Below are 14,453 nucleotides of genomic sequence, written 5' to 3'. Positions count from 1 at the left end.
AGATACGTACTGTTTAGAGCCAGCAGGCCAAGAGTACTAGATTGTAAGATACGTACTGTTTAGAGCCAGCAGGCCAAGAGTACTAGATTGTAAGATACGTACTGTATAGAGCCAGCAGGCCAAGAGGACTAGACTGCAAGTGCCAAGAGGACTATTAGGCCTGGTGTTACCACATCAACCCTTTCTTAGTGTTCCTCTCTGGTCTCAGCCTGGTGTTACTACGTCATCCCTTTCTAGTGTTCCTCTCAGGTATCACTAAGATGATGTAACATTTAGGGGCAAAGATGCACAGCAGCAGACTAGAGGACTAAAGGATAAAACTAGAGGATGAGATGGTGAACATCTCCACAGCTACAGTGTACTTCCCAGGAGAGCTGACTTAGGCAGGGACAAAGGAGACTCACACTTTACAGAAGAACAGCATGTTGAAGCGGGGTGAGCTTGGCCTCATCGACGGTGTCAGGGAGGTGTTTGCGTCCCAGGAAGGCTAGGAGGAGACAGAGCGAGACCAGCAGGTTGACGTAGCCCAGTGCCAGTTAGAACCCATCTAGACATGTCCTCAGGGCAGTACTAGGTTTGTCATTTCCAGTCACAACTTGCAGACTTGTTGACATGTTGCTGTGCGTTTTATTGCCAACCTTACTTTGCTACCTGACAACTTTACGGTTTTAACTTTTTTTCTGCTCTACAGCAGAGTCTCACAACTCAATCGCTGGTTGAAAACTGTTTTCTGCCCCTCCCAAAAGATAGCATTTGTAGGTAATTGGGAATTTGTAGATTCTGGGACGCACCCCCAAACAGGACCAAGCCTGGCCTGTTGAGGAGTGACAGACTCCATCCTAGCTGGAGGGGTGCTCTCATCTTATCTACGAGCATAGACAGGGCTCTAACTCCCCTAGCTCCACAATGAAATAGGGTGCAGGCCAGGCAGCAGGCTGTTAGCCAGCCTGCCAGCTTAGTGGAGTCTGTCACTAGCACAGTCAGTGTAGTCAGCTCAGCTATCCCCATTGAGACTGTTTCTGTGCCTCGACCTAGGTTGGGCAAAACTAAACATGGCTGTGTTCGCCTTAGCAATCTCACTGGAATAAAGACCTCCTCCATTCCTGCCATTATTGAAAGAGATCGTGATACCTCACATCTCAAAATAGGGCTACTTAAGTCTTATTTGCGGAAAGTTTAATTCAGATAAGGAAAACAGAATAATAAATGTTGCTTAAATGAAAACATCACCCTATTCGACACCACCACTTCTATTACAACCCACCTGTGATTGCCCTCCTGTCCACACGATAGCACTGTCTTCTATCTGCAGCTGTTGGCTGAGGGAGGGCAGAGCAATCATAGCTTCCTACCTTCTGGAACTTTATATATCCACTGCTCACCTTCTGCCAGTTAATAACATCATAGAAAGGAAGGGGCTTCCCGTTGTCATCAAACTGATTGGTGAGATTTAGCCTCTTCAGGTGGTGTAAGAGCTGATGGAAAACTGATTGTTGAGATTCAGCCTCCTCCGTTGGTGTTACAACTGATGGGAAAAGAGAGGGAGGTATGCAGTACCAACACTTAACATAGAGGAACGATTAAATATGACTAGAAATAAATTAATAATCGTATTTACACACGCACACACACAACCCCAAACACACATCATTCCTATCAGTGTAAAATACGTGCTGGTGTTACACTTCTCCTGAGCAATGGTATACTGCAGGTAGCCTAGTGGTTAGAGTGTTGGGCCAGTAACCGAAAGGTTGCTGGATTGAATCCCTGAGCTGACAAGGTAGAAATCTGTCGTTCTGCCCCTGATCAAGGCAATTAAATGCACTGTTCCCCTGTATGTCGTTGCCGGAGACTCCAGACCATGGATCGTTGCTGGAGGAACCGGACCATGGATTGTCGCCGGGGACTCTGGACTGGGAACCCTCGCAGGAGGCTCCGGACTGGGAACCCTTCGCAGGAGTCTCCGGACTGCCGACCGTCGCTGGAGGCTCTGGACTGCCTACCGTCGCTGGAGGCTCTGGACTACCGACCGTCACTGGAGACCTGGTTCGTGAAGCTGGCACAGGATGTACCGGACTGGGGAGACGCACAGGAGGCCTGGTGCTTGGAGCTGGCACAGGACGTTCCGGGCTGGGGAGATGCACAGGAGGCCTGGAGTGTGGAGCCGGTACAAGACGTCCCGGGCTGTGGAGCCGCACTGGAGGTCTGGAGCGTAGAGCTGGCACAACGTGTCCTGGACAGATGACGACCTTCGCACGGCAAGTGCAGGGAGCTGGCACAGGACGTACCGGGCTGTGGAGGCGCACTGGAGACACGATGCTTAGAACCGGCACACATTGTACCGGAACGATAACACACTCCTCAAAGCGAGTGCAGAGAGCTGGCACAGGACGTGCAGGGCTGGGGAGGCGTACTGGAGACCTGGTGCGTGGGGCCGGCACAGTCTACAGCAGCTAGCACGCTCCTCAGGACCAGTACTGAGAGCTGTCTCAGGTGGCATTAAACTGAGGACACGCTCCTTAGGTTGAATGTCGTGCCTCATGCACCAACACAACAGGAAGGTTATCCGTCAGACAGGCACAGGTGGCAAAGTAACTCACCTGGAGAAACTCACCTGGAGGAACTCACCTGAAGGAATGCACCTGGAGGAACGCACCTGGAGGAACTCACCTGGAGGAACGCACCTGGAGGAAATCACCTGGTGGAACTCACCTGGAGGAACGCACCTGGAGGAACACACCTGGAGGAACACAGACAATAAGTTACAGGAAAAAGTGGCAGGCATGTCTGACTGAGAGGTACAGGTGGCAATGTAAAAACATCTCTATCTTTCTCTTTCTATCTCTCTCTCTTTCTTTTTTTTCTCTCTTTCAATCTCAATTCAATTTCAATTCAAAACAATTCAATTTACGGGTTTATTGGCATGGGAAACAAATGTTTACGTTGCCAAAGCAAGTGAAATAGAAAATAAACAATAAAGAAATGTACAGTAAACATTACTCTCACAAAAGTTCCAAAAGAATAAAGACATTTCAGGTGTCATGTTATGTGTAAGTGGTTAAAGTACAAAAGGGAAAACAAAGAAACTAAAATATAGGTTGATGATGTGTGTTCTTCACAGGTTGCCCTTTTTTTCTGGCAACAAGTCACAAATATTGCTGATGACACTTTGGTATTTCACCCAATAGATATGGGAGTTTGTCAAAATTGGATTTGTTTTTGAGATCTTTGTGGTTTTGTGTAATCGGAGGGAAATATGTGTCTCTAATATGGTCATACTGTGACTCCCATCATACCCATACTCCCATCTTTCCTTCGTCTTATCACCTGATCCATGGCGGTCTCCAGCCGGTGTAACACTGCCGTGTGGTGTTGAACGCGCTCCTCCATAGATGTTGGGAGTTCGTCAGCTCCTGCTGGCTCCATCGAAGCGGGATTCTGTGACGATATTGCGTTTGGAGGTAGGTGAAGGAGTCAGGTGCAGGATTCTGTGACGATATTGAGTTTGGAGATAGGTGAAGGAGTCAGGTGCAGGATTCTGTGACGATATTGCGTTTGGAGGTAGGTGAAGGAGTCAGGCGCAGGATTCTGTGACGATATTGCGTTTGGAGGTAGGTGAAGGAGTCAGGTGCAGGATTCTGTGACGATATTGCGTTTGGAGGTAGGTGAAGGAGTCAGGTGCAGGATTCTGTGACGATATTGCGTTAGGAGGTAGTTGAAGGAGTCGGGTGCAGGATTCTGTGACGATATTGCGTTTGGAGGTAGGTGAAGGAGTCAGGTGCAGGAGAGCAGAGATGTCCGAGATGCGTCATTTTAAATGGGCAAGTCCACCAAATACAGGTAAGGCACAATACAATAATCAAACACCCTTGACAACAGAGACACCCGTTAATCACGAAAGGAGGAACAAACAAAGCTCCTATATTTATGCACACTCAGTATAAATGCGTGAAACAGAAATGGCACAACCTAACCGAGCAACATCACAATAAAATAACCCCACACAAACCTAGGCAGGCAACAGAGTAAATTATACACACAGAAATTAAGGCAAATGAAACCAGGTGTGAAAGAACTAAAGACAAAACAAACAGAAAAGGAAAAAGGGATCGGTGATGGCTAGTAGGCTGGCGATGCCGACCGCCGAGCACTGCCCGAACAGGGAGAGGAACTATCTTCGGTGGAAGTCGTGACACATACATTGGGCTGGAGGTTTCCGCCTCATTTTGTGGTCATTGTGCACGTAGCCTGTCTTCTCTTGAGAGCCAGGTATGCCTAAGGCTGCCTCTCTCAATAGCAAGGCTATCCTCACTGAGTCTGCACATAGTCAAAGCTTTCCTTACATTTGGGTCGGTCACGGTGGTCAGGTATTTTGTCACTTTGTACTCTCTGTTTAGAGCCAGAAAGCTTTCTAGTTTGTAACCCCAGGACCAGCTTGCTTAGGGGACTCCTTTCCAGGTACATCTCTCTGTCGGTGATGGCTTTGTTATGGAAGGTTTGGGAATCACTTCCTTTTAGGTGGTTGTAGAATTTAACGGCTCTTTATGGATTTTGATAATTAGTGGGTGTCGGCCTAATTCTGCTCTGCATGCATTATTTGGTGTTTTACGTTTTACACAGAGGATATTTTTTGCAGAATTCTGCATGCAGAGTCTCAATTTGGTGTTCATCCCATTTTGTGAATTCTTGGTTGGTGAGCGGACCCCAGACCTCACAACCATAAAGGGCGTTTAGGTGTTTAGGCCAAGGTGTGTGTAATTTTTTGTGGGAAGAAATGTGGGTGTGTTTTGCCTATTTTTTGACTATTTTAAGCGCACACTTGTTGTCTGTGTGCATGGTTTACATTAATGTCATGTGTTTTTCCCCCAAAAACACTTTCAATCAATTTGTATAGCGGACCCTCATGCCGAACTTAGTCAAAGGCTTTTTTGAAGTCAACAAAGCATGAAAAGACTTTGCCTTTGTTTTGGATTGTTTGTTTGTCAATTAGGGTTTGCAGGGTGAATACGTGTTCTGTCGTACGACAATTTGGTAAAAAGCCAATTTGGAATTTTCTCAGTACAATGTTTTCACTGAAGAAATGTACAAGTGGAGGAGGCCAGGCACCCACGCATGCTCTTCTCCACCCCCTCCTCTATGTTCTCCTCAGTCCTCCTCCCAGTGACCATGGATAGCACCCCTCTCAGGCTGGTTTGGACGTGAGCACAGCTGTCCAGGATTCTGTAGCCCAGCCTCACACCTGGCAGTAAAGTTGAGTTACGGTTAATCTCATCCACCGCAAACACCATGGTAATCATCCAACGGAAGACTCTGTGGTCAAAACTACAGAGGGAGGTGGAGAGAACAGCAGGAAAACTGTAAGGAAATATATTCATTCCGTGCTCTAGGAGAGAAAATAACATTCAGTCACAATAATTGTTGCTAAATCATGATTTCAAGCATTAGCATACACTCACTCACCCATTGCACTGTGTGTGCTGAGGCTTTGTCTTGTAGCTGTGCTCTGGCTCCAGGGCCAGGTAGTGGACAGAACAGACCACCTATCACTACATCCCCCTCAGACTGAAACACAGGCAGCTCACCATCACCCAGACTCCCACACCCTAACCCCAACCCTAGCCCGAGCCCCAACCCTAGTCCCAGCCACAACCCTCAGCCCCAACCCAGCCCCACGCCCCAAACCCCACCCAGCCCCATTCCTAGCCCCAACCCCCAACCCAACCCAGCCCCAGCCCCAACCCTAGCCCCAGCTTCAGCCCAAACCCTAGCCCCAGCCTCAACCCTTGCCCCAGACCTAGCTGCAGCCCCAGTCCGCTGTTGCTCCATGCAAATAGTAGATGGAACTGATAATTGTTTTTATTTATTTATTTATTTTTATTTCACCTTTATTTAACTAGGTAGGCCAGTTGAGAACAAGTTCTCATTTACAACCGCAATCTGGCCAAGATAAAGCAAACCAGTGCGACAAAAACAACAACACAGAGTTACAAATGGGATAGACAAACTTACAGTCAATAACACAATAGAAAAATTGATGCACCGTGTGTGCAAATATAGTAAGGTTTGGGAGGTAAAGGCAAAAAATAGGCCAGAGTGGTGAAATAATTTAAATTAGCATTAACACTGAAGTGATGGATGTGCAGATGATGATGTGCCAGTGGGGATACTGGGGTGCAAAATAGCAACAAAAATAGAACAATATGGGGATGAGGTAGTTGAGTGTGCTATTTACAGATGGGCTGTGTACACGTACAGTGATTGGTAAGCTGCTCTGACAGCTGATACTTAAAGTTAGTGTGGGAGATATAAGTATCCAGCTTCAGTGATTTTTGCAATTCGATCCAGTCATTGGCAGCAGAGAACTGGAAGGAAAGGTGGCCAAAGGGGGTGTTGGCTTTGGGATGACCAGTGAAATATACCTGCTGGAGCTCGTGCTATGGGTGGGTGCTGCTATAGAGACCAGTGAGCTGAGGTAAGGCAGGGCTTTACCTAGCAAAGACTTATAGATGGCCTGGAGCCAGTGGGTTTGGCGATGAATATGTAACAAGGGCCAGCCAACGTGTGCATACAGTTTGCAATGGTGGGTAGTATATGGGGCTTTGGTGATGAAACTGTTGGCACTGTGATAGACTGCATCCAATTTGCTGAGTAGAGTGTTGGAGGCTATTTTGTAAATGAAATCGCCGAAGTCAAGGATCGGTAGGATAGTCAGTTTTATGAGGGTACTGTATGTTTGGCAACAGGAGTGAAGGATGCTTTGTTGCGAAATAGGAAGCCGATTCTAGATTTGATTTTGGATTAGAGATGCTTAATGTGAGTCTAGAAGAAGAGTTTACACTCTAACCAGACACCTAGGTATTTGTAGTTGTCCATATATTCTAAGTCAGAGCCGTCCAGAGTAGTGATGCTTGGAGGGCGGGCAGGTGCGGACAGCAAACGGTAGCAGAGGGGGAAATCCCAGTGACTGTTACCGCATTGTGGACAAAGCCAAGGACTAGTGTGTGTGACCTGCCAGGTATGTGACCTGCAAGTGGCCAATGGGGGATATAGACTTAGAGTGGGTGAGAAGGTGAGAATATTTGTGGTTTATGCTAGAGAGGAGGCTTGTGTGATGTACCTCAGATAGTTAGTTGAGCTGCCTTATTGAGGTCATCACACCGGCTTTACTGTATAAATCTGTCACGTTCGTCATAAGGAGGAGACCAAGGCTCAGCGTGATAAGCGTACATTCTACTTTATTAAACGAATGCAACACTGAACAAAACTATACAAAATAACAAAACTAACTTTGACGCAATATGACTAGTGCGAAACAGGCAACTAAACATAGAATAATAACCCACAAAACCAACATGGAAAATGGCAACCTAAATAGGATCCCCAATCAGAGACAACGATAAATAGCTGCCTCTGATTGGGAACCAATTCCGGCCACCATAGACCTCCATATACCTAGACATACTAAAACCTCATAGATATACAAAAACCCTAGAAAATACCAAACTAAACCAACCACCCTTGTCACACCCTGACCTAACCAAAAATAATAAAGAAAACAAAGATAACTAAGGTCAGGGCGTGACAAAATCAGATGATTGACTGCAGGACAGGCCCATCACTAGGACCCACACAGAAGTAGAGCAGTGCCTGATGATTTTCATGACACAAAATACTGAACTGTAGGAAATTACTGAGTTAAATAATATCAAATTGTATGAATATGAAGACCACTAACAATGTAAGGGGTGAGAAGATAATCCATTCATAGAATTTAACGCCATGTTGCTCTTCCTACGTTTTGTACGTCTGCATTGTGCAATGATATGACAGTAAACTCTTTGTAGTGAGAGAGAGTTACAGAGAGTTTGTGACATGATGACGGTGCAGACAGACCGTTGCAGACAGACTGTGTTGCCAACGGATAGGGTGTTCAGCAGCACTGCTTCCAGTACAGATCAGAGAAAAGGACATTGAACACATGGAGGTGTGTGTGTGTGTGTGTGTGTGTGTGTGTGTGTGTGTGTGTGTGTGTGTGTGTGTGTGTGTGTGTGTGTGTGTGTGTGTGTGTGTGTGTGTGTGTGTGTGTGTGTGTGTGTGTGTGTGTGTGTGTGTTTGTGTTTGTGTCTGTGTGTGTGTGTGTGTGTCCATAGAGGAGCTCAATAAAAATGTGTGGGGCTCAGTGGCCAGGTGTGTGACCTGCAAGTGACATGTAGGATGAAGAGGGAGAGGGAGAGGGAGGGAGAGGGAGGGAGAGGGAGAGGGAGAGGGAGAGGGAGAGGAAGGGAGAGGAAGGGAGAGGGAGAGGGAGAGGGAGAGGGAGAGGGAGAGGGAGAGAGAGAGGGAGAGGGAGAGGGAGAGAGAGGGAGAGGGAGAGGGAGAGGGAGAGGAAGGGAGAGGAAGGGAGAGGGAGAGGGAGAGGGAGAGGGAGAGAGAGAGGGAGAGAGAGGGAGAGGGAGAGGGAGAGGGAGAGGGAGAGGGAGAAAAACAGTTCACCTCTACAGGACACATGGTGAAATAACTTGGAGGTGCGTAATAGTTATTTCAATTAAATTCAAAGGGTTTTAATGGCATTGGTATCATATGTTCACTTTGCCAAAGTAAGTGAAATAGATAATAAACAAAAGATCTATAAGAAATTTGACATTAAACTCACAAAAGTTCCAAAGGAAAAGAGACACTTCAAATATCATATTATGTCTATATACGGTGTTGTAACGATGTGCTAATAGTTAAAGTACATAAGGGAAAATAAATAAACATGAATATGTATTTAGAATGGTATTTCTTCTTCACTGGTTTCCCTTTTTGGGTCGCAACATTTCACATATCGTCTTTCTCTGACACTCCCACGTCTCATCTCCTACCTGCGACTTTGCCCCCCTCCCCCCTAACTCCCCTCCCTTACCAGCCAACCCCTGCCTCCCCTATCCCTGCAATCTTTCCACCCTGCCTCCCCTCCCAACGCCTCCCCCACAACTCTACACTATAAAAGAGAGGGAGAGAGAGTAAGCAAGAGAGAGACGGGGAGAGACAGAGTACAGCTATGAGGGTCAGGCAATATATGAACCTTTACCTATCTATAGTCATGATACTGAACTCCTCATCTCTGAGCCTTCTATTGAACTACTCCTCTGCCTCGTCCACTTCCTCATCCTGTCGTCTGCGGGAGCATTTCAGTCTGAATGGAATGTACCAGAAGGGTGATGTGATTCTGGGAGGCCTGTTTGAGGTCCACTACTTCACTGTGTTCCCTGAGCTATCTTTCACATCAGAACCCCAGCAGCTCTACTGTGAGGGGTGAGTATTCATCTACTAGACTGGACTAGACTGGACTGGACTGGATGTGTGTCTGCACCTCTCCTAAAAAGGACAGCTAGACATCCCTACTATAAGAAGCCTCACTATGATCAGTGTTAACCAACCCTGGTGCCGAAGACCTACTGGGTTCTTGTTACATTGGTGAATAGTACATTTTGGTTTCAAAATATCTGTGACTAAATTGTGTGTATTCCATTGTTTTCTAAGCAAATTTCCCTTTATAAAGACTGACCTATTTTATTATCTATCCTTGACAAAAGTAACTTGTTTTTTCCTCACACACTCCTTAAAAGGTGCACAGATTTCAACACCTCTAGAGCGATTTAAAACATTTACAAATTGATTGAATTTTCCTTTTCTCTGTCAGTTTTGACAGTTTTGGTTTCCAGCAGGCCCAGACTATGGCGTTTGCTGTAGATGAGATCAACAGAAACCCTGACCTTCTGCCAAACATCAAGCTCGGATACCAGCTCTACGACAACTGCCTGAAGCTGGGAGTATCGTTCCGTGCTGCCATGTCATTGGCCAGTGGGACACAGGAAGAGTTCCCATTGGATGAGAGTTGTTCTGGGTCACCCCCGGTGCTAGGGATTGTGGGAGACCCAGGGTCCACACACTCCATCGCCATCTCCAGTGTCCTAGGGCTGTTCCGGGTACCCATGGTAAATCAGAAAGAATAGAAAGATGACAACACTATTGGAAATGTCCTTCTTTTATTCCAAAATCCCACTTTGAGTGAGAAACAGCATGTTTAGGTCTTAAATGTGTTTTAGGCGTGAAACCTTTAGATTATATTAATTCATTGAAGAATAAAACAATAATCAATGTATATTTCTCTCCCACAGGTGAGTCATTACGCCACGTGTTCCTGTCTGAGCGACCGGGGAAAATACCCATCCTTCTTCAGAACCATCCCCAGTGATTCCTTCCAGGTCTGTCTCTAGAAGGCTACAATGACATAATTACACAGTGAACCGTCAGCTCCCATGTATACTCACTATACACTTTATACTGTGTAATGGCATCACAGGTAAATAAAAGGTTCAATAAATGAAAAAAAAGCTTAGATAAGGCTAAATAAAAGGTGACAAAAAATAATGTATGTAGTTTATGTTGATCTCTCTATACTCTCCAGTCTCTGTAATAACACCAGTAATGTCTAATCTTTGTTGATGTGATCTCAGGTGCGAGCCATGATCCAGATCCTACGTCGGTTGGGTTGGACCTGGGTGGGACTTGTGTTCAGTGACGATGACTACGGATTTCACGCTGCCCGGTCCTTCCACTCAAGCTTGGCCGAGTCAGGGGGCTGTGTGGCCTATTCCCAGGTCCTGCCCAAAGACAACCGCCCCACTGAGCTGCAGAGGATCGTGGGAGAGATCAAGAGCTCCTCTGCTCGTGTGGTGGTGGTGTTCTCCAACGAGGCCTACCTGCTCCCTCTGGTGGATGAGGTTCAGAGATGATTTTATCTTGACAGTTGATCTAAAATAACTCTTACAATACATTCACATTTTAGTTTCAGAGGCTCTAATCCAGAGAAATGTACACTTCATAATAATAATATTAGTAGCATAGCATTTAGCAGATGCTTTTATCAAAAGACACTTACAGTCAGTGATGTGTGCATATATTTTACATATCGGTGTCCCTGGACAGTTAGTGCACCCATCCTAAGATATCTTGGGGGGGACAACCACACATCACGGTATTAGTAAGTATGTTTTATCATCAAATGCATTCTACAGCCCTAACAGCCATAACAGCTGTAGGATGTTACTCTCACAGACAACAGTGTATAAAAGTGTTACAGCGTATTACCATTGGGGTGGTTCTGATTATAAATTATTAAACCTGTTTTACAAGGTGGTGGTGCAGAATGTGAAGGGTCTCCAGTGGATCGCCAGTGAAGCCTGGTCCTCCTCCTCTGTGTTTCACACCCCCCGTCTCATGCCCTACCTGGGGGGTACCCTGGGTATCACCATCCGTCGTGGAGAGATACCCGGCCTCAGGGACTTCCTGCTTAGCATCCGCCCCGACGACCAACCTGACAATAACCATGGAAACAACATGGTGAAGTAATTTGTTGTCTTTTAACTCCAATAATTTATTTAATTACTTTATACATTATGTTTAAAACATTTAAAGGGCTACTTTGCCTGTAAATTCTACAATACAGAAGAAAAAAACTAGTGTTCCTCTAAAACATTTCCTTTTCTGTTCTGATAAGGTGAGACAGTTCTGGGAGGCTGTGTTTGGGTGCAGGTTGGAGCCCCCAGCAGGTTGGGTGGAGGCTGGGGGTGATGTATGTACAGGTCAGGAGGACCTGAGGGATGTGGAGACCAGCTATGGGGACGTGTCTGAGCTTAGGCCGGAGTATAACGTGTATAAGGCAGTGTACGCCCTGGCCCATGCCCTGCATGACCTACTGCAGTGTGTGCCAGGGAGAGGACCATTCAGTGGGAACCGCTGTGCCAGCCTACAGAGACTGGAGCACTGGCAGGTGGGATACATTCACACACACGCACACGCACACACACACACAAACACACACACACACACACACACACACACACACACACACACACACACACACACACACACACACACACACAGATGCAGATGTACACTTTGACAACTGTTTACTTCTGTTTCCTGTTTTCTTAGTCAAGGTCCCCTGACCTCATACTGTCTTTTGTCTACATAATCTCCTGCTCTTTCCTCTCTTCCCTCTGTTCCCTCCATCCCCCTCTTCTGACCAGCTGGTCCATTACCTGGAGAGGGTTAACTTCACCACAGGGTTTGGCGATCGCGTTTCTTTCGATGACAACGGGGACGCCTTGGCCATCTATGACATCATGAACTGGGCGTGGCTCCAGGACGGGAGCGTTCAGGTGGAGAATGTGGGTGTGATCGACGAATCAGCCCCCGCAGGACAAGAGCTCACACTGGACGAGGACAGAATTTTCTGGAACTTTGAGTCAAAAAAGGTTATATATAAATGATACAGTTATATAGCATATTTCACTACTGCAACAGAAACAGTGTGAACATTTACCAGTGGAGGGCAAATAATCATTAAATATGGGTGTGTATATATGGATGTGTTAATATGGGTGTATAAAAGTCTGATATTCTCCCTCCTAGGACGTCAGTGTAAATAAGAATTTGTTCTTTAACTGACTTGCCTAGTTAAATAAAGCTTAAATTCCCCCTCACCTTCATCCTTAAAGCCTCCACGATCAGTGTGCAGTGAGAGCTGTCCCCCAGGCACCCGTGTAGCCAGGAAGAAGGGGGAGCCTGTCTGCTGCTTCGACTGCATCTCCTGTGCTGAGGGAGAGGTCAGCAACACCACAGGTCAGTGAAATTAATATAATTTAAAGAATTTAAGGGTGGTTTGGGGCTGTAGAAAAGGTTTTCCACATTTGCTTTGTCTGTCTTTCTGTCAGACTCGGCCGAGTGCTCGAGATGTCCAGAGGACTTCTGGTCCAGCCCGGAGCGTGACCTCTGCATCCCTAAGGGGGTTGAGTTCCTCTCCTACCAGGAATCGCTGGGCATCTCCTTGATGACCGCCTCGTTGCTAGGAGCCCTCATCTGTGCAGTGGTCCTCGGAATCTTCACCCGCTACCGGAACACACCTGTTGTCAAGGCCAACAACTCTGAGCTGAGCTTCCTGCTTCTGCTTTCACTCAAACTCTGCTTCCTGTGCTCGCTGCTGTTCATTGGCCGGCCCCGGCTATGGACGTGTCAGCTGAGACATGCAGCATTTGGTATCAGCTTTGTTCTCTGTGTCTCTTGTATACTGGTGAAGACAATGGTGGTGCTGGCTGTGTTTAGGACCTCTAAGCCCGGGGGCAATGCCAGCCTGAAGTGGTTTGGTGCTGGGCAGCAGAGAGGAACAGTCCTGGTTCTCACCTCATTCCAGGCTGCTATCTGCACAGCCTGGCTGGTTTCAGCCTCTCCAACTCCACACAAAAACATGCGCTACCATATTGATAAGATTGTATATGAGTGTGTGGTGGGGTCGGTAGCAGGGTTCGGAGCGTTGTTAGGCTACATCGGCATCCTGGCGTTCCTTAGCTTCCTCTTGGCTTTCCTGGCTAGGAATCTTCCAGACAACTTCAACGAGGCCAAGTTCATCACCTTCAGCATGCTGATCTTCTGTGCTGTTTGGATCTCTTTCGTCCCTGCCTACATTAGCTCTCCTGGGAAGTATGCAGACGCTGTGGAGATATTCGCCATCTTAGCATCCAGCTTTGGCCTCCTGGTGGCTCTGTTCGGCCCAAAGTGTTACATCATCCTGCTGAGGCCAGAGAGGAACACCAAGAAGGCTCTGATGGGCCGGCCCACAACCAAGAGATAGGGAAGGTCTTCATTCAATTTCTTTCCTTAATGTCCTCTCTCCTCACCTTCTTCTCAAAACCCATTAGATGAGAAGGTTTGGAGGGGTGGGATATCTAACCTTCTCATTCATTGGGTTTTGAAAAGGAGACAGAGGAGAGAGGACACGAGGAATCACAGAAATTACATTGAGATTCTCCCATAGGCTCAATAACATAACAACAGTTTACAGTGGATTCCTCTCCTTGTCTTCTACACGTCCTCTGCGCTGATCTGAAATATGAACACTAGGTGGAGGTACTATGCACGCTAGGGATTTGCTTCACATTCTGTCATGCAAAGAAAGGAAAGGAGAAATGTATAGTAACAGAGTTTGATGGTCTCAAATAGTTTAAAGTAGCTCCTTTTAGTTTCCACTTCTGTTTGAACTTTGGTGACTATAAATCAAATCAAATCAAATAGATTTTATTGTTTTGTTAGCACTCTAGTGATGTGTAGTAGCATGTTATTGATTATAATTTAACGTTCTGCAAGATGTTGTGTAAATATTAATCACATAATAAATTATTTATTTCCTTGGGCTGTTTAGTAGGCTTTTGATTTATTTAATTTGTCTATGTGTGTGGCTTCTAAGGTATATGTTATCCCCGATGAGTGGGTTTCTGCATCGAAAGGCTTTCGATCGTATCATCACATCGTGTGGAACAGCTTAACTTCCCTGTTCCTTCTCAAGGATTCTGCTTCCACACTTATTCACCCATTAATTAATTATTAATTTATGCAAATGTTCATTTAAT

General features: G+C 46.3%; 1 protein-coding gene across 1 annotated transcript; it reads left to right on the top strand.

Annotated features, from left to right (window-relative positions):
- Nucleotides 1–9,021: 9,021 nt before the first annotated feature.
- Nucleotides 9,022–14,235, top strand: LOC110507275 (extracellular calcium-sensing receptor-like). Its single transcript, XM_021587159.2, has 9 exons — nucleotides 9,022–9,297; nucleotides 9,686–9,980; nucleotides 10,164–10,250; nucleotides 10,503–10,769; nucleotides 11,182–11,388; nucleotides 11,546–11,818; nucleotides 12,078–12,305; nucleotides 12,549–12,672; nucleotides 12,765–14,235. Exons 1-9 carry the CDS (start codon nucleotides 9,044–9,046, stop codon nucleotides 13,676–13,678), a joined length of 2,649 nt encoding a protein of 882 aa, XP_021442834.2. The 5' UTR covers nucleotides 9,022–9,043; the 3' UTR covers nucleotides 13,679–14,235.
- Nucleotides 14,236–14,453: the final 218 nt, after the last annotated feature.

Source organism: Oncorhynchus mykiss, chromosome 27 (genome assembly GCF_013265735.2).
Source record: "Oncorhynchus mykiss isolate Arlee chromosome 27, USDA_OmykA_1.1, whole genome shotgun sequence".
In the NCBI taxonomy this organism is placed as follows: Eukaryota; Metazoa; Chordata; class Actinopteri; order Salmoniformes; family Salmonidae; genus Oncorhynchus; species Oncorhynchus mykiss.
This window is presented reverse-complemented; position numbering and strand designations above follow the sequence as displayed.